This window comes from Girardinichthys multiradiatus, chromosome 18, assembly GCF_021462225.1.
Source record: "Girardinichthys multiradiatus isolate DD_20200921_A chromosome 18, DD_fGirMul_XY1, whole genome shotgun sequence".
NCBI classification, from domain to species: Eukaryota; Metazoa; Chordata; class Actinopteri; order Cyprinodontiformes; family Goodeidae; genus Girardinichthys; species Girardinichthys multiradiatus.
In genome coordinates, this window is record NC_061810.1 from 49,817,118 (window position 1) to 49,844,637 (window position 27,520).

At 44.0% G+C, this 27,520-nt stretch overlaps 2 protein-coding genes across 3 annotated transcripts; one reads left to right on the plus strand and one right to left on the minus strand.

The window, feature by feature from the left end:
* Positions 1–2,767: 2,767 nt before the first annotated feature.
* On the plus strand, positions 2,768–14,905 carry shkbp1 (SH3KBP1 binding protein 1). 2 transcript variants are annotated; one of them, XM_047391702.1, is made up of 17 exons: positions 2,768–2,953; positions 4,380–4,433; positions 4,542–4,587; positions 4,657–4,789; positions 5,403–5,483; positions 5,733–5,897; positions 5,965–6,055; positions 6,246–6,436; positions 7,432–7,547; positions 7,725–7,812; positions 8,019–8,135; positions 11,019–11,189; positions 11,258–11,413; positions 11,501–11,597; positions 12,842–13,026; positions 13,111–13,213; positions 13,553–14,905. In XM_047391702.1, exons 1-17 carry the CDS (start codon positions 2,898–2,900, stop codon positions 14,256–14,258), a joined length of 2,556 nt encoding a protein of 851 aa, XP_047247658.1. In that variant the 5' UTR covers positions 2,768–2,897; the 3' UTR covers positions 14,259–14,905. The 2 variants fall into 2 exon arrangements, with proteins under 2 accessions (XP_047247658.1, XP_047247660.1); XM_047391704.1 differs by having other exon boundaries at positions 2,793–2,909.
* A 1,685-nt stretch (positions 14,906–16,590) lies between these two features.
* esrrd (estrogen-related receptor delta) lies at positions 16,591–26,931 on the minus strand. Its single transcript, XM_047391705.1, has 8 exons — positions 24,859–26,931; positions 22,527–22,800; positions 21,429–21,582; positions 20,166–20,282; positions 18,974–19,081; positions 18,732–18,893; positions 18,147–18,419; positions 16,591–17,439 (listed from the first exon to the last, which is right to left on the minus strand). Exons 1-8 carry the CDS (start codon positions 25,014–25,016, stop codon positions 17,201–17,203), a joined length of 1,485 nt encoding a protein of 494 aa, XP_047247661.1. The 5' UTR covers positions 25,017–26,931; the 3' UTR covers positions 16,591–17,200.
* Positions 26,932–27,520: the final 589 nt, after the last annotated feature.

The window sequence follows — 27,520 nt, forward strand, 5'->3', positions numbered from 1 at the left end:
AAACACATGTAGACCGAAAAACTCCCAGTAATAAAATAAGAGTAAAGTATTAGTCCACTGTTCCAAAGCCAGGATGAAAGCCAAACTGCTTTTTACTTGTGGACTGATTGGGACTCGAAACTGAAAAAAGAAGACAGGTAAACAGTCTAATAGCCCTCAAACTGTTGCCAAATGTTCTGCTGTGGTTGTCTAGCAACAAATCTAAAGATTTAAAACACTCTGAGTCACTTCTGATGCTAGTTTATACTGAGACACTTTTCCAAATGCCCAGTGCTCAATGAGGGTTTAATAAACTCATAGGAAATCTCAATGAAATGATGTCCGTAAAACTAAAAAGGTGACAATGGAGAACTGCCTAAAGACTGCGTAGATTTTATCTCCTAACTGAACAATTAAAGTGTTATATTATCATAAATTCTTCGTGGATGCACAGTGGCAGCTGTTGGTAGGACTGCTGCCTTGCAGCAAGAGGGTCTGGGGTTCAAATCCTGGCCTGGGACCGTTCAGCATGGAGGTTGCATGTTCTCCTCGTGCATGTGCGGGTTCTCTCCGGGTACTCCAGCTTCTTTTCCCAGTTCAAAATCATGACTGTTAGGTTGGTTATTCTAAATTCCCCGTAGTTATGAGGATGTGTGTCCCTGTGTCTTCCTGTGATGGACCAGCAACCTGTCCAGGGTGGACCCTGCCTTTCGCCCAGAAACCCTGGAGATGGGCACCAGTCCCTCCCTGCGACCCTGCCAGAACAACGGTTAGAAACAATGAATGGATAGAGAAATTCTCCTTGTAGCTTTAATTAACTGAAGATGGTATCAGCTTGAGACAGGACAGGAGTGCATTGGTGCTGATGGAAAGGTGCCTTACTGTAAATGCTTGAATGTCCTGAGGTTTTCTTGTTTCTGAAAGATGATCTCTAAGCAGGAAATGGTTCAGACTCATTCTCTGCCTGTTTTTAGCTTCAGTCTCTTTACTTTTAGCTTCAAATTTCCCCTTGCTTTATTTTTCCAGTCACACTTCAACCACAGTTAAATAAATATCTGCCATCCTGTTTCTCTGCAGTTTGCAAAAGTTTGGATATTTGATTAAGCTCAGGCTAATTTAAAGAAAGGCACATAAAAGAAAAACTAAGTTAGATTTTGTCAGATAGTTTGATAATGTCACACGAGGAAGCAACGTGTTTCAGATGTTGCTTTAAATTACCTCCACGGGTGAGCCAGCATGTTAACCAGTAAACCTATCAGAAGCTCACAAAGAAATGACATCATCATCTGGGCTTTACTGTGTTGTTTACAAACATTTTAATAATAGTGAATTTCATTATTATGATATTTAGCAAATAGAAATAGTGCTAACAGACCTAAATGGGAAAAAGTTATTCTGGTTTGTGTCAGAGTGAAAAATATGTTTTCATACAGTATAACCTTCTAGTTATATACCCTCTATATAAATATTAGACACAAAATACATTTTAAATATTTAACTTTGACCACATTAGGATCAGCTGAGAGAAAAAGAGTCAGGAGTGGGACTTATACTGGTACTGGTTTATTATGTGAACACAGAAAAGAAACACGTGTATGTCTTATAAAAAGAAAGAAAGAAAGAGAACAACTCTCAAATCTTAAAAGAGGAGGAAGAAATCAATTAAAAACAGTAATTATCAAATCCTAATTAGGTTTACAGAAATGCAGTAGATTATACATCAATATAAACTCAAGCCCACTATTTAAAGAAAGAACAGATGCTTAAACTAAACCTTCAACGTTACATCACATCAATAACATTTATTTACGAGGTAGAATATTTCTTTTATTCTGTTTTTTATTTAGGTGCATATTGTATTAATTTTGGTTTCTGAATCTTGTGTATTTTTCATTTAATTAAATTTTATTTTGTTTACAAAATTATACTGTTCTTTTTTTGTTTTAATATTCTTCAATTGATACTTTTTCTCAATATCAATTCATTTCCTTTTATTTAGTGTCTGATTTGTTAATACGTGTGTGGTCCCTGTCAGCATCTGGTGATGCCTCATGGTTTGGTTTCAGGTGACCATGGAGGGAAAACCCAGAGATGTTTTCCAGGCTGGATGTTTGTGGACACTGCTGCCGGATAATGGGAGGAAGAGGAACCCAGCAGGGAGGAGGAAAATGTCAGACACGCAAGGAGGAAGTGGAGCATCTCCGCTCATCTCTGCTGAAACAACACTGAACATCTGAAGCCAAATCTGACACCTGGTCAGTGGATGTAGCTACACATTTAATACGTCCATGTAAGTGTCACTTAGATACATTTCCACACTGATTTACGTACAGAAACTCAGAAGTTCAGATTTTCCTTTTTAATCATAACCCGATGCAGTCAAAGTTGGGTCTTAATGTTGGGAGAAAGTCACCTTCTCACAGTTGTCTTCAGAATGCCTTCAGAGATATTTGACTGTTTTACTCCAATCTTTAACCAGAAGTAACCTCAGGAGATGAGTGAACAGAACAGTTTTGCAGTCATTCACAAAATCAATTGAGAGCCAACAGCAGAGGACATTATTTGGTCAAAAGGCAGATAATAAAAACAAGAAATTAAAAATACAGAAAATTACAACAGTGGAGTAAAAGTGTCATTATAAAAATCAAGAAAACATTTGTTCAGTGTTTAAAAAACTGCCCATATTTGTTTATTGAAATAAAATCAGGTTAAATAAGGGAAACTGTTCGTCTGTTGCAGTCCGGATCATGAAAATCCGCTCCGGAGTTTATCCCGGCCCGCCTGTCCGCAGCTCGTTTCCGGGGTTTAGCTCCCACCTTCATCGTGCGGCAGGAAGTGTTCGTTGAGTTAATTCATGTTCAGAAAATGGATTAAATTCGAGTTTTCCTGGAGTTATCAGAGTCACACGTCTCTAGAGGATGTCTTCCACGGTGAGGAGTGGAGACATTATCCATCTAAATGTTGGCGGGAAGAGGTGAGGAGCTTCGGAAGTTCCGGACTAACCCGAGTAGCTGGACAGACTATGCTAAGCTAATACTGCGGCGTCCATTATCGGACAGTTTGTCGCGCTTCGATACACATAAGATTCTATGTTTAATTCTTTTTTATGTAAAATAGACCGTTTTACCCAACATTAAATGTAATACTATGGGTTTTATATGAAGTTTGATTTGAGTTACATCTTTAATATTGCTATCCCAAGTCTACAGAACTTATTTCCCTTACGAGGTTTCATTAAAACAGACGAAGACTTTGTTGTGCTTCACTTTGTGTCCGACAATAGAAGCATATGGAGAAACATGAAGAGCAGCGCTAGACGTTAGACTCTAGATGCAGATACGTCAGATCTCCACAAAGAGACGCTTTTAACAGTAGAGTTTTAAGGGCTGCAACCTAAAGATAGAAATGAAGTAAATAGCACCTTGTCCGATAAAGGAACCATAACAAACCAGTGCAGGAAGTAGCAGATTCGGATCAGACGGAACTGAGTAAACTGTAACTCTAATCTTTAAACAGTTTCGTCTTTGTTTTAGCATCAAACATGCTAACTACACCACGTAAACAGTTCCGTTTTCCTGTCTGCATCAAACTTTCCCAGGTTGGTGGGAAACTGGAGACGTTTTTCCAGCTGATGTTTACCTGAACCTCTCAGGTGTTTTTCACCTGTTCATCAGGGCTGAGGAGTTCAGGCTTCAATGTGCTCCTGAGTGATGGCAGGATGGAGCCAGTGTTGGTCTGGACTGTTGAGGCGGAGCTGAAAGGTGAAGCTCTGGATTTTCTGTTCCACCTCTCATCTGTGGTCAGCAACCGAATCATGACTAAAAGAACAAGATCATGGATACAAGCAGCTGAAACCCAGCTTCCGGTGTAGGGTGCCTGGGCTCTGCCTTAGAGATAAGGAGAACAAGGAGAGGAGCTCCATCATCTGGAAGGAGCTCTGACGCTCCTCCACACTGAGAGGAGTCAGCTGAGGTGGTTCACTTCCTCGGTGTTTCACCTTCTAAGTATGTCCCACTGGAATCAGACCCCAGGGCAGCCATTTGTCTTGCTGGAGAGACCCTGCATCCCGTCTGGTTTAGGAAGATCTTGAGACCAATAGGAGCTGGAGAGTGTTGCTGAGGAGAGGACTGGACTGTCTGGGTTTCTCACCTGGATCTCTCATCTCCACCACGCCCTGTCGGATAAGTGTAGACTGGTGCTGTTTAAAGATTTGTTTCCAAGCTCTGTTTTCCTCCCAGGTGTCCCAGTAATCTGGGAAGTGAGATGCTGAGCTTCACTTTGTTCTGGTGAAAACATCTGATTATGGGAATGAAAGAGAAGAGTGATGAAAACGTGGGTTATTCCAAGCAGATAGTTGAAGGAAATCCATACATGATAGCAATGCTCTGTAATGTTTACAGGTTCAGCACCTCTCGACAGACGCTCACCTGGGTTCCTGACTCCTTCTTCTCCAGGTGAGTCTAAAAAACTCAGGATAGCATTAATATCTTCTGCAAGATGAGCTGGAAGGTTTATTATCTCTGATCGCCATGAAACCTTCTCCACGCTGTGTTTCTCCTCAGCCTTCTGAGCGGCCGCATCTCAACTCTGAAAGATGATGACGGAGCCGTGAGTATTCCTGGATTCATGCGTCTTTTATGTTGTCGTCCTCGCTGTGACGCTGCCGTTTGCCCTCAGATCTTCATCGATAGGGACCCCTCTCTGTTCGCTCCCATCCTCAACTTCCTGCGGAGCAAAGAGCTGTACCCTCGCTCCATCAACGTGCACATGCTCATGCACGAGGCTGAGTTCTACGGGATCACGCCGCTGGGTGAGAGACAGAGTTACCTGTCTGATTAGGTTTCATCCTCACTAAACGTGTAACTGCTCAGAGACTAGAAGAACTCAATGTTCATGTTTACAGAAGTATTCACACCCTTTACTGGTTGCTCAGTTGAAGCAGTTTGGTGGCAGTTACATCCTCGACCCTTCAGTTTAATACAAGCTCTGCCCGCCTGGACTGAGGGATGTTCTGCTGATCTTCTTTAGAAATCACCTCATCCTCAGTCAGGTTGGATAAGGACCATCAGAGCTTCAGATCAGGGGCTGGTTTACTCCATACGCGACTCCTCTGAGGTCTTTGTTGTGTTTGTTTGGGTTCTGGTGAGCTCTTGAAGCCCAACACTGTTTGGAACATCAGATTTCTCTAAACTAAAACGACCCCTGCAGGATGATGCTGCTGCCACCATATTTGGGCTGGGATTATGTTGATCAGGTTCTAGGTTTCTTTCAGGCATGTAGACCTGAGGTTCTGGCTGACCCTGGTTCTTTGCTGTGTTTTTATTTAAGAACCGGGTCGACCATCAGCTCTGGTTTAGATCTACTGTTTGCAAACTGAGTGAAAAATGTTTGATTGAATGAAATGAATCTTTTTTGTATTTTAGTGCGAAAGCTGCAGCTGTGTGATGAGTTGGACCGATCCTCCTGCGGAAACGTTCTGTTCAACGGCTACCTGCCTCCAGCAGGTACACCACCTGTCCTCATAGCTCCCCTGAACCCAGCAGCACAGCATGGAAACATGATGCTGTGGGGAAGGTTGAGCTTTCAACATCAAACTGCTTTAAAGCAAAGAAAATCATAAGAACCAATGATGTGAGACCCAGTTCCTGCTGGTCCAGCAGAGGTCTGGATCCGTCCTGGAGGTCTCGGGTTTATTGCCTAAGGAAATCTCACTCTGTCCGGTCTGAGATGACCTCTGTCTGTGTCACCTTCAGTGTACCCTGCGAAGCGTCGGAACCGTCACAGTGTGGCTGGATCACAGTTCATGACGGGTCGGGCCGGGCCGGTGGAGAGGGCACCAGTCAGACGCAGCAACACGATGCCTCCCAACCTGGGGAACTCTGGGCTTCTGGGTCGGGCCGAGGAGAGGACGTCTGCAGGTAAAACCTGAACTGAGCATTTTCACAGGAAGTGAAGATTTCACTAACTGTGGTGGTGGTTCTGCAGGTGGATCCTCAGATCCTGGCTTGGTTCGGATCATCTGCGGGCATCATAACTGGATCGCCGTGGCTTACGCACAGTTTGTCGTCTGCTACAGGTAAACATTTCATACAGTCTTCTGATTGGCTGGCTTTATCTATTTTTTTTCCAAGGGCAGTAAAAAAAGAAATGTTGAAGGATCAAGACCTGTAGAGGAACCTTGCAGATGTTCTGGAAGACCCGAAAACCTTCCCGTTGCTGCATGTTGGAACTGAAACATCATCGGTTTTCCTTCCCTCCTCTTTTAGGATGAAGGAGTCCACCGGGTGGCAGCAGGTCTTCACCTCCCCTCGCCTCGACTGCATGATCGACAGAGTCGCTCTCAACGCCAAGGTGATGGGCGGCTCGCTGGGAGACAACGACAAGATGGTGGCCGTCGCCTCGGTGACAGAGATTATCCTCTGGTCCATCTGTCCCGACGGCAACGGGAAAGAAATCGGTAAAACTGGCAGCTCTCAGCTCTATGTTGACCTGAAGTTCCAGTTTTCTGTCGGTCTGAGGAGAAGAAGGATTAAACCTTCAGGAAGAGTCGAATTATCCCTCGCTTACCGCTAAATTTACCGTTAATATTCACGAATATTCTTTAGTTTCCTCCTTCAATGGACCGACGTGCAAAGCTGCTTCTAAACTTGTAGGAAGCAGTAAAACAAAGTTTGTACCAATTTTAACCAGAAGTTCAGCTGATTAAGTCTTTAGTTTTCAGTTTGAAGTATTTAACTTATATTTCACATATTTTCATTTATTTATATAGGCGACAAAGTTTAATGTTATTTTAATTATGCAAAGGTCCAAACTGTGGATGAGTACTTAGTATAAAAACGATGTTTTAATGTTTTAATTATTTTGTTTATAAAATTAATAATTTTGGTTTGTTTCATTTATTTTATACGTTTTTTGTTTTGTTTTTTTCTGTTTTTTCAGGTTTTTTTTATTTTATAGCTTTATTTTTTTATCTTAATGTGTTAATTATCCTTTTTACCTGTTGAATAGTTTATTTTATTTTTATTTTTCAAGATTAAATCTGTAGTTTTAGTTTTGTATGTTTTTTTTGTCTATTTTCACAAAAACCAGAATTTGGGTTAAATTAAAACTGAACAAGTTATTCCCTGAAACTCGTTCATGTAGCTGTAGGTTTGAAGCCTGATGAAACCAGGTGGTTATTGGGTTTAAACGTTCCCAGGTTAATTCATTGGTCCTCCTCTACATTAGAAGATGTCTCCTCTGATTGGACAACGTGCTGCAGGGGACATTTAAATAACCTCCTCCTTACTGTTTAACCGGTTTAAATCAGGACTGTTTATGTGGAGCATCTTCCCAACCTGAAGGTTCTTACAATGAATTCAACAAACATCAGAACTGAGCAGAACTGGATCCCAGTCTGCGGATTTGGGTCCAAGAATGAGCCCGTAAACACGTCTTTGTTTTCTCCTGCAGGCGTGTTCAGCCTCAATGTGCCGGCCGAGGCTCTCTTCTTTGTTGGTAACCAGCTGATCGCCACCAGCCACACTGGGAAGGTTGGAGTTTGGAATGCTGTCACCAAACACTGGCAGGTGGGTGGAGTCACAGTCAGGTGGAACGTCACAGAGGTTCTGTACGTTTTCTCATGATGTACGTGTTGCTGAGAGACTCAAACCTAAGTCACGTTTAGTTGGGACCTCAGGCTTCGGAACAGGAAAATATTTTTTACCACTTTAACCACAATTTATAAAAATGTCTCTTCTCTGCAGAACCAGGATGTGGTTCCCATCAGTAGCTATGACACGGCCGGCTCGTTCCTCATCCTGGGCTGCAATAACGGATCCATCTACTACATCGGTAAGACTCTGCAGCTCTATGGAGTCAACTTGATGACCTGCAGATGTCACAGCAGGTTACGTTTCCAGATTTACACGTCAACCAGGGAATAAAATGTTCTCACAAATCCGACTCGTTTCTACGTTGGATGTGTTGGTTCTTCACATTCCTCTCAGGTGGTGGAGGTCTTTGTGAAACGAGCTGCTGATGTTTTTTATCTTCTTCAGATGTTCAGAAGTTTCCTCTGAGGATGAAGGACAACGACCTGCTGGTGACGGAGCTCTACAGAGATCCAACTGAAGACGCCATCACTGCACTCAGCGTCTACCTGACACCCAAAACCAGTAAGATGAAGCACACTGAGACCCACTGGGACATTCTTTAGGGCTGGATCAAACATCTGCTGCTAAACCCAAAAGCTTCGTGTTGGTTAAACCGTCAGAAAAGACTGAAATCAAACTGCTGGACAGGAGAAATTAAAACCTCACCCATCTCCGTTATAACTCCCACAGCTGCTTATTTAATCTCTCAACCAATTATCAACATTTATTGAATAAATACATCCAGTTATCATAGATTTTTTAAAAAGAATAACATTTTTACATTCAGGCCGAAGCCTAACTTTAATGATTTTAGCTATTAAACATCAAATAATTGCATAAAAATAACAAGAAAGCAAGTTACTCTTAAAATCTATAAAATTAAAAGAAACGTTTTAAACCCATGAAATATATTCAGTTACAACCAAAAATTAAAAACTTTTAAAATATTAAAGAAAAATGTAAAACAAAGCTGAGATAAATCAAAAGGATGCATGAAATCTATTTAAATACACGTATTTACTGTTGAATCTCAAACATAAATCAAAATATAATATAAAGTGTTATATATCAAAAATAAAACAATTAATTAATAAAATAAGATGATTTACTTAAGCATCTCAACTATGAGCCAAAAGTCAAAAGTGTGTATTTAAAAAAACAGAATTATTTAATGAAGGAGAGAAAAAATGTAAAACTATTAAAACCTAAAATACTACATGTTTCTCAGCCACGCTCCGTTTCCTCAGGGAGACTTTTACTTCTCTTATATCATAAACACAAACCTCACAACCTGCAGCCAGAAGCCCTGGGGATTTTCACACTTAGACCAACTCTGATTCATAATTTGGCTGAAGGTTAGGAAGAGTTTTGTCGTCGTCGTCTTCCGCTCATCCGGGACCGGGTCGCGGGGGCAGCAGACTCAGCAGAGACACCCAGACGTTCCTCTCCCCAGACACCTCCTCCAGCTCCTCCAGGGGGAGCCCAAGGCGTTCCCAGGCCAGCCGAGAGACATAGTCCCTCCAGCGTGTCCTGGGCCGTCCCCTGGGCCTCCTCCTGGTGGGACGTGCCTGGAACACCTCCCGAGGAAGGCGTCCAGGAGGCATCTGGTATAGATGCCCGAGCCACCTCAACTGGCTCCTCTCGATGTGGAGGAGCAGCGGCTCTACTCCGAGCTCCTCACCCTATCTCTAAGGGAGAGCCCGGCCACCCTACGGAGGAAGCTCATTTCAGCCGCTTGTATCCGTGATCTCGTTCTTTCGGTCATGACCCAAAGTTCATGGCCATAGGTGAGGGTAGGAACGTAGACCGACCGGTAAATCGAGAACTTTGCTTTTCGGCTCAGCTCTCTCTTCACCACAACGGACCGGCACAGCGCCCCCATTACTGTGGCAGCTGCACCGATCCGTCTGTCGATCTCCCGCTCCATTCTTCCCTCACTTGTGAACAAGACCCCGAGATACTTAAACTCCTCCACTTGAGGCAGGAACTCCCCTCCAACCTGAAGAGGACAAGCCAACCTTTTCTGGTCAAGTACCATGGCCTCGGACTTGGAGGAGCTGATCCTCATCCCAGCCGCTTCACTCTCGGCTGCGAACCGCCACAGCGCATGCTGTAGATCTTGGCTAGAGGGGGCCAGCAGGACCACGTCATCTGCAAAAAGAAGAGACGAAATCCTCTGGTCCCCAAACCAGACCCCCTCCGGCCCTTGGCTGCGCCTAGAAATCCTGTCAATAAAAGTTATGAACAGGACCGGTGACAAAGGGCAGCCCTGCCAGAGTCCAACATGCACCAGGAACAGGTCCGACTTAGTGCCGGCAATGCGAACCAAACTCCTGCTCCACTCGTACAGAGACCAGATGGCCCCTAATAAAGGGCCCCTGATTCCATACTCCTGGAGCACCCCCCACAGGGCATCACGAGGGACGCATTTGAATGCCTTCTCCAGGTCCACAAAACACATGTGGGCAAACTCCCATGAACCCTCGAGCACCCTGTAGAGGGTATAGAGCTGGTCCAGTGTTCCACGGCCGGGACGAAAACCACACTGTTCCTCCTGAAGCCGAGGTTCGACTATCGGTCGGACTCTCCTCTCCAATACCCTGGCGTAGGCCTTACCAGGGAGGCTGAGGAGTGTGATCCCCCTGTAGTTGGAACATACCCTCCGGTCACCCTTCTTATGAAGGGGGACCACCACCCCAGTCTGCCAGTCCAGAGGCAATGTTGAAGAGGCGTGTCAACCATGACAGCCCCACAACATCCAGAGACTTGAGGAACTCAGGGCGGATCTCATCCAACCCCTAAGCCTTGCCACCGTGGAGCTTTTTAACCACCTCTGTGACTTCAGCCTGGGTGATGAAAGAGTCTAACCCCGAGTCCCCAGCCTCTGTTTCCACCACGGAATACATGATGGCAGGATTGAGGAGATCCTCGAAGTACTCCTTCCACCGCCCGATAATGTCCTCAGTCGAGGTCAGCAGTCTCCCACCCCCACTGTAAAGAGTGTCGGCGAAGCACTGCTTCCCCCTCCTGAGGCGGTGGACGGTTTGCCAGAATCACTTCGAGGCCAACCGGTAGAGTAAGTGTTTTGTAAACAAATTAAAATGATGTCACAATCCACCCTGAAGGTATCAGGAAGTGAAACTGTTCCCAGCAGATCATCGGAGCTGTCAGATCTGAGTAATAACAGCATCAACTAGATTTTCTGTTTTGCCCCAGGTGAAATTCTCTGGAAACTGTTTAGTTCTGACTCTAAACCTGATCCAAACAGCAGTCCCGGTAATTAAAGCAGAGTTCTGATCGCTCCTGCCTGAAGTGGGTTTAATTAACTCTGGAAGTCAAGAATCATGGATCAGATTGGACTCTAGAAGCTCTCAGCAGTTATGACGTTTAGCTGCATGTGTTCAGGTGACAGTGGGAACTGGATCGAGATCGCATACGGGACCAGTTCTGGCACGGTCCGGGTCATCGTTCAGCATCCAGAGACGGTCGGCTCTGGGCCGCAGCTGTTCCAGACCTTCTCTGTCCACCGCAGCCCAGTCACCAAGATCATGCTGTCTGAGAAACACCTCATATCAGGTAGGGTTGGTTCCAGGTACCAGACTAGGAGAACAACTGGTTCTGATGGTTCCCTTCTGATTTCTCAGTTTGTGCGGATAACAACCACGTGCGAACTTGGACGGTGACCCGCTTCAGAGGGATGATCTCCACACAGCCTGGATCCACTCCGCTCACCTCCTTTAAGATCCTGAGCCTGGACGACATCGACGGACACGGCGGCTGCAGCGCCGGGACGGAGATCGGTAAGGCCTCCAAGACCTTCTCGGGTTCAGAGTGTCTCAGAAGCTTTCTGTTCTTCAGAAGCCTCAGGTGGGTTTGTGTGGTTCCAGGTCCATACGGGGAGCGAGACGACCAGCAGGTGTTCATCCAAAGAGTCGTTCCAGATACGGATAAACTCTACGTCAGGCTGTCGTCCAACGGAAAGAGGTGAGGGACATATTTCTGGTTTCACTACTTTCTGTATTCTGCAGACTGTTCCCTAATCTCCTTGTTTTTTTCATGACCGGATTTAAACTGTGCAGCAAATAGTTGGAACTTCATAGGTTTCCACCTTCATCAAAGGAGCTGCTGGAGGTTTGGGATGTGAGGAGGTGTTTCAGCCAGTCACTCTGTTTTAAACTGCTTTGCTTCCCAGTTTAATCTCCTTCCAGTCCATGAGGAACGGAAATGCTTTCTTCTCATTGTGCAGAACTATGAACTGGTTTCTGTGATGGGTCCAAAGCTGCATGAGAATAAAAATAAACATAGCAAGAAGCAAGCATAAAACATCAAATTTAACGTCAGATTTATTTCACACAGATGCATTTGAAATGTTTATTTCTGTTAGGTTTGATGATTCTGGGTTACAGCTAATTAAATATTAGAAACATACACCAGACAAGGTTGAAGGTCATACAGACACAGAGTACCATCACATCAGTGTGGCCTGACTACTCTGATGCTGGATTCCATTTTGACTGATTAACGTTAATCATGCAGTTAGGATTCTGTCTCCAGCTGACCTTTATCTTCTCTGGCTCATCAAGCAACCTGCGGCAATATGAAAAAATAGCTTTAATAAAATGTTTTATAGTAGCCTGTATATTTTTATATATGCAGGTTTCTGCTGGCTGGAAAGTTTAGTGGAAGAAAAACATTTGGTTGAAAAAGGTGCACAAGTAACAGGGATAACTCCAGCCTTAAGATGATTGTCAAGCAAGTCCTTCACAAGGCGTGGGGTGAGGCTGGAGTCAGAACTTCAACAGCCGCCATTCTCAGATGTATCCAGGACATGGACTACAACTGTTAACACTCCTGGTGTTCAGTCACTTCAGGTCTAGAGACCATGTCAGAAGTGACTTACCTGGGCAGACGAGAAGAAGAACCGGACTCAGTGGTCCAAAGTATGAAAGTAAATTCTACGTTTTATTTGGAAGTCAAGGTCCCAGAGTCTGGAGAAAGAGTGGAGAGGAACACAATCCACAGTTAGTGATGATTTGAGCTCCTCCATGCCACGCTGCCTTCATGTAGTCATTAATGCAAAAGGAGCCCCAACCAAGTATTGAGTGGAGACATAGGGAAGAACATGGACCTACTGTTCACACATTTCTGGATTAAAATGGAATGTTTATATTGTTCTGAAATTATGTTGTAATCTGCTGAGAAATTAAATTTTTGTTTGTGCGTTTCAGGGTGTGTGAGGTACGATCGGTGGACGGGACCTCCATCACCGCCTTCATGGTCCACGAGTGCGAGGGCTCAAGTCGCATCGGCTCGCGGCCGCGTCGCTACCTGTTCAGTGGCCACGGCAACGGCAGCATCCAGATGTGGGACCTGACCACGGCCATGGAAATCGCTGGGAAAGTGGACATCAGAGGTCAGCAGCATCCTGAGCATGTGACAAATTGGAGCTCTTTGATTGGTCAGTAAGAAATGATGCGGTGGGTTTTTATTCCAACAGCACTGGGCGGGCCGACGGAGGAGGAGCTACTGGAGCTGCTTGACCAGTGTGACCTGGCTCTGACCCGGACACCTGACAGTACACCCAGGGCCTCCACCTGCAGGTACAAACACACACACACTCTTGTTTTGCTATATGTAGTGAGGACCATTGATTTTCAGTCGTTTTCAACCCTTTCGTTGCCCTAACCTTGACAATAACCCTAAACCTAACCATTACCAGTGCTTACCTAACCCTAACCTTAACCTAAACTCAATTCACACTTTAGTCCTAAATAGGTCGTGAGGACCAGCAAAATGTCCTCACTTTGGTACAAACGGTCCTCAATTAGATGGTGAAATTGGGAAAATGGTTCTCACTGTGATGCCAAGACAGGAACACACACACACAGCCTCATTAAACCAGTCAGGATACTTACGGATGTCTCTTCCAATCCCTGCAGCCTCCACTCTCAGCTCAGCGACACTTTCCGGCCAGAACGTTTCCACTCAGCTGGAGGACGAGGACCAGCCGGAGTGTCGGGATCCTCTGCCTCGCTGTGCAGCACCCTCCCTCGGCAGACTCTGCCCCCAGCATCCCTGACCAGAACAACCAGAGAGGCCGCCCTCTCAGCTGGCTTTCAGGGTTTCTACGGTCCCGCCCGCAATCAGAGCCCGAGCCCCCATCCACCCCGACACCACCCAGACAGGGACAGAGAGGCGGTCCGCAGGGGCAGCTTCGTAGAGCGGTGCCAGGAGCTCGCTAAGAGCCCTGAAGCTGCGGCGAGCTCAGCTTTTGGGATGCCGCCCTGGTCGGAGGGCGTGAGGCGCAGCGTGGCGGTCTGCAATGAGCTGGAGGCCAGATTCAACCTCAGGACCCCCACCAGCTTCACCGTTTCCCCTGGAGCCCGGCACCCACCTGGAACACCTTCATCCATGTCCTCTTCGCCGTTATCCTCCTCTTCATCGCACCGCAGGGCCACGTCCACCTCCCCGACAAGCCCCGCCTCCACAATGCCGAGTCCAAACCGCTCTTTAACACCCGTATCATCTCGTCGTGGTGCCGCAGCGTCCCCCGCAGAAGCATCGGTGTCACCAGAGAGTCCAGATGGAACCGGTGGTGGGACTCCATCCAGCCCCAAACTGCACATGAACGAGACCAGCTTCTGATTGGCTACTTGGACCCAACCCAGTTTCTGATTGGCTGACCAGACCCAAACTAGTCTCTGATTGGCTAGTCACACCTAATGCTGCTTCTGATTGGCTGACCAGACTCAGAACAGCCTACAATTGGCCGACCAGATTGAGATGTTTCTTCAGCAGTTTCAGATTTCTTTAAAAGCTTCTGAACGTTGATGAGCTCCTAATTTTCATCAGACTCCCAGCAGGTGGCACTATAGAGCAGAGAATAAACACTACAGCATCTCGGGGACAGTTGTTTTTCTAGCTTTTATATCAGACAGCGTTTCAGGATCTTTTCTGGTCTGATCTGATTTCTACTGAAAGCTTCTACAGAACATTTATTTTCATAATTTCTAGCCAAAGTTTAATTTAAAACCTACATGGGGCATCATCAGATTCTCTTCCACCATCGGTTCCAGAAACATTTCTGGGGAATAAAACATAATACTGCGTTTTAAGCTTTGAAATATTTATTATTAATTTTTTCTAAAATGCTGAATATTATGTTTATTTGAATGTTTGTTCTGTCTTCAGTTTAACAGAAGACCAACAGGTTTATGTGAAGAAAGAACTTTCAGGTTCTAAGGTCTTTGTACAAGCTGTACTTCAGTACGACATAAATATACTCTCCTCGAGTCTTGATCATTTTTCTGTCTCTTCAACCTCCCTCTCTGGTACATTTATCTAAATACTTCCATTTAAGTCAGTAATTGATTAAACAATTAGCAGAATACTTTAAAAGGCCACACCGGTATGGAACAGGTAAATCTCTGTAGATAAATTCCGAAATCATATATTTATGTCCTTTTCAATTATGTTTAGGCTTGTAGTTGTCATTTGCTTCCATGTCTGAAATCAATAACTATGTTTAAACAAAAAGGAGAAGGAGAGAAAGTGAGTAGATCCCAACGGAGAACGTAGCCGACGTTGGCCAAAGAGTGAAGATGTTTGTTGGAAGGCCTAGCTGACGCGCCGATGTTTAACACGACGTCTGATCAAGACTAAAGTAGTGATGGAGTCTGCAGCTTGAATTTTAGTTCATAAAGTAAAGATTTATATGGTGATGAACCAGGGAGGAGGAGAGAACCAGGAGAAATGCTGTCTGAGAGCAGTAGGTGGGAAACCTAACAAACTGGCATGCTATGGAAGCCTTTAAAAGCTCTCAGTGGGGATCACAGTCTGCTAGTAATTCACCTCTGCACAGGATGACCTCCTGTTTTAATGTGAAAGCGACAGAAACGCTAATGCTACTCTTGATTGGAGTGGAAGTTAAAATACTCAGTTGGCTGCCGTTACACACTCCTTCATTTGGCTCAGACACTGAGGAAAAAATGATGCAGCCAGTGCTGCTTATCTATTAAAAAATGTGTCTAGTGATTGAACTTTATGCTCACAAACAACCACTGTTACCTTGATTGATAGCTTGAGCTATCGTTCCTAGCCGTGGCATGAACCATGTTGGTTCTGCTGCCCCACAGTTTGTTCCTTCCCTTAAATCCAAGATCCCACTTGTTTCCCAGGTCAGGAAGTGTTTCCACAGGAGAAAATGTTTTGAGCATTAATCAGACAACTCTTTTCTCTTTGGTAAACTGAGGGAACAGCTAATAGTAAGTCAAGTTCAGATTTCCAGCCGAATCAGGCGATCATGAAGCTTGTTCTGTTTCTTCTGCTGTGGTTGACGTTGAACATGTCTGGGATTGAATTTAATTTGCAGTTGATTTTCTTTTAAAAGGAAAAGCAGATTCATTGGTTCTCACCTCCTGCCACGTTTTTGTTAAATGCTCAATGTGTTATCTTTTCGGCCACCTAGAGGTTTGGATGAGAGTTGCATTTATATTGGGCAGCTAAACTCCGTCAGTGAAAAATGATTTTTCTGTAGATTTCAGATTCGTTCATCTTCTGCTTTTTTAACGAGGTGCAGGTGTGAAAATCAGGCAAGAAACCTTGTAGAACCGCTGACCCAGACCTGGAAAACTAGATCTGCACATCTAACACTTAAACTGAAGGAATAAATGTTTGTTGAAGTCAGAAGATGCTGTAAAAATGGTTTTCCTCTAGAGTCGTGATGAAGCTAAGTGTTGCCTTTAGTTCCTCTAATAACTCAAATATTTTTTCAGGCTCCTTTTACATTCGAAACCTTTTTAGATTTACATTAAACAGCCATGGTGTAGAAGATAATGGAGCCACCTTCTGTTTCCTTCATCATTTATGCATCTGTCTGAAAGGTTTTCTGTCTCTTGTATTTATTGCTTCGGTTCCTTCAGCTGACCTGAAATCAGCTCTGAGCTGATAGTGAATCAGTTCGTATTAAACACAACAGTTTGTTGTAAAAGGTTTGGATTTATTTCAACCTGAGAAAATGTCGACTCCTAACGAGCAGCTGAGGAAACCTCCACATGGTCTCACATTAACTCAGATTTAATTAGAAAAACTTTACACAAAAACATCTGTTAGAAAAATACATAAAAACGTCCCAACAGGAAACACACATGATGATACTCCCTCCTCGGTTTCTACCGGGCCAAACCCTGAGCAAGAAATGTCCAAAGAAGGTGGGGCTTACAGAAGAACTGGTTCTGATATCATCTATTGATTCATTGATTAAAACATTGGTGGAAAAATGTGGATTCAGCATTTTTATTTTGTCCATACTAACTTCATCATTCCATCTTTGGGAAAACTGCTGGAAATCCTGTTTCCTTCAGCTGGTTTCTGGCATTTGGGTCACAGATGTTCTGCTGTTTTTCCCTCTTTTGACCCGGAAAGTTGGATAAGATGGTTTATCTGACCTGGATGACCTCTTGGAAGCTTTCATGAAAACCTGCAGTATAAGCAGGAATCTTCTGTCGTAAACCAGAATAGTTTGAGAATAGTCAGATATGATGTTATGTTCCCAGTCTCTTTGTGCAACAGCAGAGAGGAAATGCTCCTCAGGTTTTGGCGTCCAGCATCTCCAGCAGCAGTTTATGGATCGGGACGCTGCGCTGGCGGTGCAGCCGCAGGAAGGCCTGTACGGCTCGGTCGGCGGTCTGTCGGAGCAGAGGGAGGCTCATCAGCAGGCGGCCCGCCCGGTGCTGCTCCCCACGGGAACACTCATAGTCCTGCAGGGCCTCATGGAGGCCGTCCTGGAACCTCTGCAGAGAGTCCGGACAGTCCAGTGGGTCGGCATCTAACGGATGAAAACACAGAGGTCAGTTATTGGATGGGGTGAAGTCTGATGGATCAAATTAAGGTCAAGGTTGAACATAAACAGAAGATCCATCATCTTCCATTGTTGCTGAATTGATGTGAAAATCCCAGAAACACAGCTGACAGTTAATAGACCCACAGCCTCATTTATCAGCGCAGTTCATTGATCCGAGGCTCGGAGCCTCTGCTCCTCACTAGTTTGTGGGGTTAATCAATACTGCTGTGGGCTGCCAGCCTCTGATCAATACTTATAAACTCAGACAGGACCCTGTTTCTTCTGGGTTTCAATAAATACCACAGTTCATGTTAAAGTATATATACAGTCAGTCACTTTCTACCGCTTCTTCCATAGTGGGTCACGGGGAAGCTGGTGTCTATCTCCAGCAGTCTATGGGTGAGAGGCAGGGTACAACCTGGACAGGTCACCAGTCCATCGCAGGGCAACACACAAACAACCAAGCACACACTCATTCATACACCTAAGGTCAATTTAGAGTGACCAATTAACCTAACAGGTATGTCTTTGGACTGTGGGAGGAAGCCAGAGTACCCGGTGAGAACCCACGCATGCACGGGGAGAACATGCAAACTCCAGTATATATAGATATTTCTATATATATATATTATAGAGATAGATCTATCTAGATAGATACGTCAAATAAAAACAGTCTGAAGGCGTGTTTATACCGGAGTTGGCGAGCGCCATGGCCTTCAGCGTCACCGCCTCCTCGGGACTCATCTTCATCGCCCGGTACCTGGCCGCCAGGTGGCGCACCTCCTCGTACAAATCAGTCAATCCAGCAGCCCGGCATTGGGCGTCGTCCAGACGCAAGTTCCCGGCAAAAACAAGCTCCTCCCCCTCCCTGCCCTGTGAGCGCCAGGCCACGCCCACCAGCAGCGCCTCCATCCAGCCGCTTTGCAGCAGCGACATCTGATCCACCAATGAGAGCTCAGAGAAACCTGGGAGAGATTCAGAGAAGAGCATCGAGGATCTGTTTCATTCATTGTCTTGTTTTCTATTCAAATCAGGTCTCTGTGACGGATTCATGTCTCTAAGAGTTCTGGTCATGAGATGTTCAGTGGATGCTTTCAGAAAGTCTCTGGTTGTCTGAAGATTTTCCTTAATTTAATGACTTCAATTTGCTGCCATCTTGAGCTGCTTTGCCATGATTTTTGTCTGCGGATGCCTCATTATTCATGATGGAGTTATTAAGCAATAAAAGTTTTAGTTCAGGTTCAATTTGTTCATTTTAAACAAAAACATGTATGTACCTGGGATCTGCTTGGCCCAGCCGATCAGAACCAAGAGCTCCCGGTTCAGAAGGTCACAGAGGGTCAGGAGGGTCTGCAGGCTGCTATCGTCGCTTGAGTCATCCTGATTGGCTGCCAGTGGGGCGGGCTCTGTCAGCAGCAAGTGGGAGATCAGCTGGTTCTCTGAAACAAACATGTAGGCCGTCAGGACTGGGAAGTCTGGCCAGACTGGGAACCTTCAGAGGGAACAGGAGGGAACTCACTGGAGCTCACAGGGAGGCCATACGGAGCTTTGCTGCAGAAAATCCCCACTGTCTCCATTCGTCTCTTGTATTTCTGCCGGCCCCCTCTGACCCGGTCCAAACGCACCCCTAAAAACACAGAATGAGCTTTTTAAAGTGTCCCAGATCAACAGTTCTCCAGGCTTTCTGAGGGGCCCTCTGCTTGGAAGGTGGATGTAAAACGTGTATTTCCAGGTTTTGCTAACTTTAATGGGACATTCATCCTGCACAGTTCAGCTGAAACACAAAGAAATCTGAGGAGAAAATTAAAGGCTGCAGGAAACTGGTTGCATACGGGCAGCTCTAACTAATCTCTGCTGAAGTACCTCCTCATTCAGCTTCTCCAGAGTCTGTTGCTTCTCAACCTGCTCATATTTGCCCAATCTACCTCTCCAAAGTTCTCCAAACCTCCCAGATTGCAAGGACATCTCTTGCACACAGCTGTCTCCAGGTGACCCTACAGATTCGGTTCTGGACTCTGGCTCGGTCTTGTCAATCTTTCATCTTCCGCTCATGAATGTCTGATTGGATTCACTGTGATGCCGGAATATAAAATTCTTCTTCATCCTCAGGTTTCCAGCAGACATCTGAACATTTAGCTGGTATCTGGAACAAAACCCTCAGATTCATCCTAGGAAAAGTGATCCCAGAGCATGATGCTGCCACCACCATGCATCAGCTTGGGGATGGTGTTCAGTGTTGTTTTTGTCCTGTATCTTTAGGAATTGTTCTCCAGGATGTCCAGTTTGGTTCCGTCAGACCAGAACACATCAAGGCCACCTGGTTCTGGGGGATTTTAGTCTGGATGTTTTTTGAAGAAAATGTTTCTCTCTTCAGCTCTTCTCCTTATGTTAGACATGTGGAGAAAACAGGGGGTTGTTAGAACACGACCAGAACCTGTGGGTTCTTCCTCCCGGACCACTTCCTGCCTTGTTAACAATTATACAGAACCACCCAGGGTTAATACTGTCTCTGTTGTTCCACTGGACCTGGATCCATTCATGCAAAACAGGTTTTTGCAGCTTTGTTTTTATGTTTGGTTTCCATTCGACCCGAACGGATTAAATGTCCCATTAAAGCTGCCTAAAACTTGAATCAGGTGTGTAGTCTTTATACGTCCTGCGCGAACAGGTGAGGACTGAACCAACGTGGACCGAACCGGGGTCAATCGTACCTTCTCGCATCATTCCGGCCTGCAGACACTTCCGGAAGCGGCACGCCTGGCAGGCTTTCCTCCTCCGCTTTGTGATCTCACACTCGTTCATCACCGGGCAGCTGTACTCTATGTTGCCTTGGTAACCAGGAAACCAGGAAACAGGAAACATGTCAGCCCGTCAGCAACAATTAACAGATGTAAGTCAGACAGTTGAAAACCTCCTGCTGCTGTGATTCTAATGGTCAGACTCAGGCTCTGCTGGCATTGATCCGGTTCATGTTGGTGTGGAAGCAGCTGCTCAGCCTGATGGGAGGACTGGACCCAGCAGCTGATGGTGAGAGCTGAAGGCTTCACACACCAATCAATGTTCAGAGCGCCGCCGCATTGATCAGGTCTCGCTCCAGAGGGAGGCGTGTGATTGGTCTGATTTAATTGGCTGCTGGGACTCATTCATATTTACATCATAAATCACCTTAAACCACAGCCTTTTAGTATTATTTCATTTATTTTTTATATATAAACATTGTATTAAATGTTTTGTAGCTCATTTTCTGCTATAAACTTACAGTCAGATTTATTTATTCCTAATATGCATCAATGTTGTTTCTGAAAATTGTTTAATCCTATATTTATTCACAGCAGGGAGGAAGAAATTTTTCAGGTAATGTTTAAGTTTATTTTTTTTATTTTAATAAGAATTTGTTTTTTGATTTTGAAATAAAATAAATTTTTTTGCCTTTTTTACACTCTGACTATTCAGCAATAGAGAAGTTTTCTATTAAAGAGAAAATGTATCTGAAGCCACTAAAGTTTCTATTTTATTTCTTGTTTTTCTGAAAATTCTCAAATTTGATGGAATAACAGAAAAAAGCTAAAGACTAATAAGTCATAAATATGTTTACTCACAAAACTAAAATATAACAATTTTGTTTGATTTGTCAAGAAAAAATAAATAAATATGAATTTTCTTCTTATTATAAATTGGTCATTTGGATATTTTTCAGCCATTTGCTCCTGTTTGCTTTAAACAGGCAGAGCTTTAAATAAAACTCTTTGTAAAAAAAAACAGATGGACTGACTTGAACTAAACTTTAACGCTAAAGTCTTGATATTATTTTCTTTGGCACTACCTAAATAATTTAAAAATTAATTTTTAATTAATATTAAAAACTTACAAGCACTTATTGGTTTTTGTGTAATAATTTCTTGATATGTTTTACTTCATGCTGATAATGATTTTCTCATCAGGTCTCATCATGGATGAGTCTGGATGATGATCACCTTGAATGGTCCTCTTGAAGAAGGCCTTGCAGGCCTCACAGGACGCCACGCCGTAATGATAACCAGAAGCAAAGTCTCCACAGACCAGACACAGCCTTTTGGGCCCCACGGTGCCCATGGGAGTCCGGTAGTCTCCTCGGAGGATGGAGTCCACCTGAAGAAGAAAAGTTAGACCCAACGTTAACCCTAACCTGGAAGCAGCTCCTCTAATATTGTTCTATTGGACTCGATGGTCTCTAATCATATATTTGAATAATTTGGCAATAACAGCTGGTTTAGGTTGATTGAAGTGATGTGTCTGCACCACCAGAACAGCCCTATATGAGGTTTGAGACCCGGCTCGTTGCAGCCCAGTTCAGACCTCCAGAATATCAGGTTTTCATTAAAAAAAACAATCACGAATTTCCTTTTTTTCTGCATTCCTCCTTTTAGATATTTATATTCAAGGATTATCTGAATTTTAACCCCTTGAATGCAACTTTTAGCAGTTAAACCCTAATGTTTCCAGATTAAATTTCCTGCTGTCTCAATTTAAGACACAAAACTTCGCTTCATTATTGACAACTGCTATGAATTTGTCGGGATTTCATTTCTTCTGATGCTGTAACAGGATAATCACCCAATCAGCTTTGAACTGGGCGGCAGGATCACTCAGAAACCCACCAATCAGGACGAAGTGGGCGGGAAGCAGGCCTTAAAGAGACATGGCCTAAAACAGCGGGTTTAACGAGCCGTTTAAAGAACGGGTCAGAACTTTAATGAGAGCAAAGCTTTCTGTAGAGGAAACATTTTAGAACATCATGGAGTTGTCCAGCAGTGAAGCTGAACGAGCACTAAAACAATTTAACCGAGTTTATTTCAAAAAATCTGAATGGGAGCTGAAACCCGAAGCCAAGGGAATAAACTCCTTCATGAGGAAAATTCAACATGAGATGAACCCGTTTAAATCACCGAATCTAACTGAATTTTCTGAGTTCTGGAGCTTCAGTAGGACTGGGACCGTGTCCATCTGGGCAGAGGTCTGAGGTGTTTGGAAATAACCTGGACTGGAGTGAGATGATCAGACGCAAACTGGCGCAAGAAGGAAACATGTTTTACCTTTCCTGAAAAAGAGTCTGACTGAGGCTCTGAAAAACACAGCGAGCTGCCTCCAACGCTCCCTCTGCTGGAGCTGCATCCCACTGGAGAGTCAGGAGTCGGATCTCCACAGAGGAGGCTGGAGGAGGAGGAGGCTGGGCTGGAGAGCAGGAAGGCTGGCTGTGAGGGGCTGAGAGGAGCAGCGTCCAGTGAGAAGGAGGGACTGAGGGGGGAGCACTGGAAGAAGGAGGAGGGAGACTGAGCTTCATCAGCTGAGGAGGAGGAATGCAGGAGGCTGAAGAGGAACATGAGGAGAAACAGGAAATATGAGAGGAGAAGTAAAAAAAAAAACAGATAAATATTATTTTCTGAGTCAGAAACCTTTTGAATCCCTTAATGTTTGAGTTTCAGTCAGAGGTATGGAAGCCCAGGAGGGCCTATTTTATAAAATACATTTATCACCATCAATATTTATTTGGCAAAATAATCTCCTTGTTTTTAAACGTAAACTCCATTTATGACTTTATTATATTTTCTGTTGATCCAAATGTTTTCTTATTTATTTATTTTTTATTTGATTCGTTTTGGTTTTTTCTTGTTAAAGTTGAAAACATCCAGTTGTCAATCAAACATAAAACTTTCCTTTATGATAAAGCTTATAGTTAGAGAGGCTTAGGTTATCCTGAGCTATCTCTGTAGTTATGCTGCTATAGGCTTAGGCTGCTGGAGGACATAATGACCACTTTCACCCTCTTCGCTACATTCTCACACTACTCTCCAATTTTGCATTATTTGCTGTTATTTCAGCTTTTAACTTTGTTCTCTCTTTTCTCTTCCTAGAAGGTACACCTGGCCTGACTCTGTGTCTGCCTGTGACACCTTTCTGGAGAGGGGAATCGTCCGAGCTTCTGCTGGCAACAACTTAATGCTCACCTTCTACAGATGATCCACATAGCCCTGTCTTTCAGTGTTTAACCCTTTCTGTCTCCTAGACATGGCTACTGACTGAGCTTCTACTGTAACTAACTCTATGTGCTCTCTTTCAGACTCTAACCTTGAAAACTGGCTCAGAGTTTATCTGTTCTTTCTTTCTAGATGAAACGACTAAAGGAGCTACATCCATTAAGATTTACTTTTCCTTCCCATAGAAAGTACTCCTGGATCAGTGCTTCTTTGTTCTCTTTGTGTCTCTGCTCTGTTCTCTCAAACCTCCAGTCGGTTGTGGCAGATGGCCGCTCACACTGAGCCCGGTTCTGGTTCTGCTGGAGGTTTCTTCCTGTTAAAAGGGAGTTTTTCCTCTCCACTGTCGCTACATGCATGCTCAGTATGAGGGATTGCTGCAAAGTCAACACCAGTGACTGTCCACTGTCTCTACATGCTCATCCAGGAGGAATAAATGCTGCAAGTCACTGACTGGATGCAATCTGCTGGGTTTCCTTAGATAGAAAAACTTTTTATCCAATTTGAATAAATAACTGAATCTGACTGAACTGTTCAATGGTTACGATTAATTGGAATGTATGAACCTGACTGTTGTGAAGAACCTTGAGACGACATGTGTTGTGAATCGGCGCTATATAAATAAACTGAATAGTATTGAAACAAAAACCTGTTCAGAACCAATACAGAAAAACATTTGAACATTTGAAAATTAAAAACTAAAGCCTACAAAAGACAATAGTTATGACCTTTTGCATTTTTGTGTTAATATTTACAACCATTTATATTCAGATTTTCATTTTCTTAGTTCTAATATTTTTCTTTATTTTTATTGTTTTTTCATATATACTAACTATTTTGCTATCAGTTATTTCCTGTCTGATTTGAGTCAAATACATAAATAATGAGTTCTGCTGTTTTTGCATTTTTGCAATAAATATGGAATTTGATCATTTTAATAATAATCTCTGTAACAACATATCTTCTGGTTGTTAGTGTCAGAGCTGCACAATATTAAAAAGTGCAAAAGCACAACTTCATATAATTGCTTTGAAATATTTAGGCCTGCTCTTATATCTCATTGACGCCCTGCAGGCCACAGATGGTCCGGTCCAGTTGGAGGGACTGACCGGACCAGACTCCATGCAGAGTTTAGGGTCCGAGGTTGAAAAGCTCACAGAGAGAGATGAAAATTAAATGATGGTGGGAAATAAGAAAAAACATAGAGGAGATGTGGCTTATCTGCAGCCGATGTTGCCATATAAATATTTTATTAATATCTTGCAGCCCTAGTTCTTGTTAGTTATTAAAATTTTAAATTAAACTGGGTTCTTACTGATTCTAAGTTGTTTAAATATTTAGGCTACAACTCCTAACAAAACTCCAGATGTTTCCAGATGACAAATAAACTCACCTTCGTGGACCGAAGAAGTGATAGTCGGCCACCAGACCAAAGTTCTTCAGCTCCATCCTGAACCTGGTCCAGATCTCTGCGGCGGCGCTACACAGCTGACTGACGGATCTGCAGACAGATGGAACAGAGCTGAGCGTCCAGGCAGGAAAAAGCCACATGTGGAGCTCTAGAGTCTGAACTCTTATTTATCTGTATGTCCTCTCATCAGGAGGGCGGTGCCTGCAGCCTCAGCCAATCAGATCTCAGCAGCACAGGGGGATTGACTTCTTCTCCGATCATCTCTATTGATTGGGACAGTGACAGAAGTAGGCCACGGCCGCCTGGAGCTCCGCCCCGTTTCCTGGTCTTCTGTCTGGGGATCATCAGATAAAAAACATCCAGAGATGATTCACTGTAGGCCAGATGAGACACTGAAGACAGATGAAGCAGAGAGAAAAGAGTCTGGATTTGACTTGTAGGAGATGCTCAGATGTTTCCATGTTGTTGCACAGACGACACATTCAGCTACATTTAGACAATAAACTAGAAAAATCAGATTTACAGCTTTATCTTTTTAAAATCAGCCTGATGATAAAAGTTTTAATCTCCACCATCTTTTCAGGAATAAACACAATGTATATGGAAACAAGTTGAGATGGCCTGAAACACACAGAAAATTATTACAATGAATCACGATTAAACATAAAGCAAGGGACCCTTTAACAACACAAAGGTGCATCATTTATTTATTCCTGTTTTTTTATTATATAAAAATATGAATCTAATTTACAGTTACAATTACCTGCACGTTAACATAACTTCTCTAATGTTTCCAATGTTTTTTGTGTCTAATATTTACAGACAGAGTTCTTACAGTCACCACCGTGTCCTACACAGAAAAAAAGTCCAATTCAAAACCCGTTACAAGTCATCCACTTCAGTCCGGGTCTGCCTGGTTTAAAGTCAGAATTTGGCTTCGACTTCACAAACACGCGTTCTCCGGCTGCCCATTATTTTATGACGAATCTGGCTGAAGAGCAGCTTGACCTTTGACCTTGTAGGAGTATTCCTGTCCCAGTCCAAGTTTAACAATACTTTACTAGTCTGTGTTGCTGTTTGTAGGAAACATCATCTGCTGACATTATTAATGAGTTATTTAGCAGGTCGGAGAACATTTTGACACATTTAGAAATCCAGAACTTCTTTGATTCTGCTGTATGACTCAGACTGAACTGGGAAATACAGCAGAGGATCGACTGGAGGACAAGCCGCTGCCAAAGTTCCCTTCAGGAAGGAGAAAAACTGACTGATTTAAGATTTTTATTTGAGATTATTTTGTCTTTGGAAGCAGGTTACACCTGCTGACATTTAGGAACATCTCATCTCTGACCTTTCAGGACCACCACACAGTTTCCAGTGAGTACCACCCACCAGTACCAGCTGCTTCTGAATAATGAAGCTGAAAACAACACACTCCACGTTCTCTGGACGGTGACCCGGTGTGGGCTGGAGCTGCTGAAGCTGCAGTTTCTGCAGCAGGTAAGAAACAAACACTCGGTCTTAATCTTACGCTCAGACGTGCAGGCAGCTCAGATCAGTCTCACCTACATCTGCTGTTTCATAAGAGCTGCATAACTGGGCCTGCCTGTCTGTCTGACTGAGAGATAGAACTGTTAGAGCTGTGGATCATCGGAGCTCACTGGGGTTCTTCTGAAGTTCCTCTGGAACAAATCCAAAAGCACCAGAGAGAACCCGTACATATCCAAAAGGAAACTGCTGACCATCAGAGAACATACATGCCCAGCTTATAGGACAGAGGTCATTAACTGGCGGACCGCGGTCCGGGGCTGGACCCAGAAGCTGTCCCATCCGGACCCATACCTACAGAAAACCAAAGGGGTAATATTTAAAACTTGACGGGCGCTTTTATTTTAACTTGCGTCGCTTTTATAGACTTCACGGTAGCGTCTTAGTGTGTACGGAAAAGGACAGACCAATTGCATGACAGTTAAGCCACACCACGTGATAGCTCTCAGCCAAACAAGTCTGTGCATTCCTGGCGGTAAATATTGTGACTGCAGGAAGTGCAGAGAAGTCAGACAGTTGAGGAGATACAGACAGCCACGTCTTAGAAAGTAGAGAAAGAGACACAACAGCGCTGGAGAGAGTTGAACGAGACTGGTGAGAAAAAAGAAAGGGAGAGTAATGAATGCACCAGAGAAAGGAAGTCATGTCAGTGCTACAGAGAGTTGAACGAGACGGGTGGGGCAGAGAAACGGAAAGATAAGGAACAGATGGCGCTTTCTAAAAAAAAAAGAAAAGTGGACAGTGAAAATAGGATCTTTAATCCGGAATGGACAGACTCATTTTTATTCATCCTTCCCGCTGGAAGCACTCAACTAGTGTGTCTCATATGTTCAGAAACCGTAGCACTTGTTAAAAGTGCCAATGATGTGAAACGTCATTATGAGACAAAACATAAATGTTTTGAACATACACACCCAGTCAAATCTGAAGTAAGAGCACAAAAAATAAGTTGTCTGAGAGCCCAGTATGAGCAGTCCACCAGGATCCTGAGCCACACTTTCACTGCCCAACGACGAGCTCATGAATGTTCCCTCAGAGTTGCATGAATGTTCCCTCAGAGTTGCATGAATGTTCCCTCAGAGTTGCATGAATGTTC

Bases quoted from the DNA above. Each gene is read 5' to 3' on its own strand.
- shkbp1 (XM_047391702.1), top strand. From the start codon at position 2,898: ATGTCTTCCACGGTGAGGAGTGGAGACATTATCCATCTAAATGTTGGC. The intron at 6,437-7,431 runs GTAAAACTGGCA...TTTCTCCTGCAG, and splicing joins CGGCAACGGGAAAGAAATCG to GCGTGTTCAGCCTCAATGTG. The intron at 8,136-11,018 runs GTAAGATGAAGC...GCATGTGTTCAG, and splicing joins CTACCTGACACCCAAAACCA to GTGACAGTGGGAACTGGATC.
- esrrd (XM_047391705.1), bottom strand. From the start codon at position 25,016: ATGTGGCTTTTTCCTGCCTGGACGCTCAGCTCTGTTCCATCTGTCTGC. The intron at 18,420-18,731 runs GTACATACATGT...AATCTCTCCCAG, and splicing joins CTGGGCCAAGCAGATCCCAG to GTTTCTCTGAGCTCTCATTG. The intron at 17,440-18,146 runs GTATAAACACGC...TTCATCCGTTAG, and splicing joins CATGGCGCTCGCCAACTCCG to ATGCCGACCCACTGGACTGT.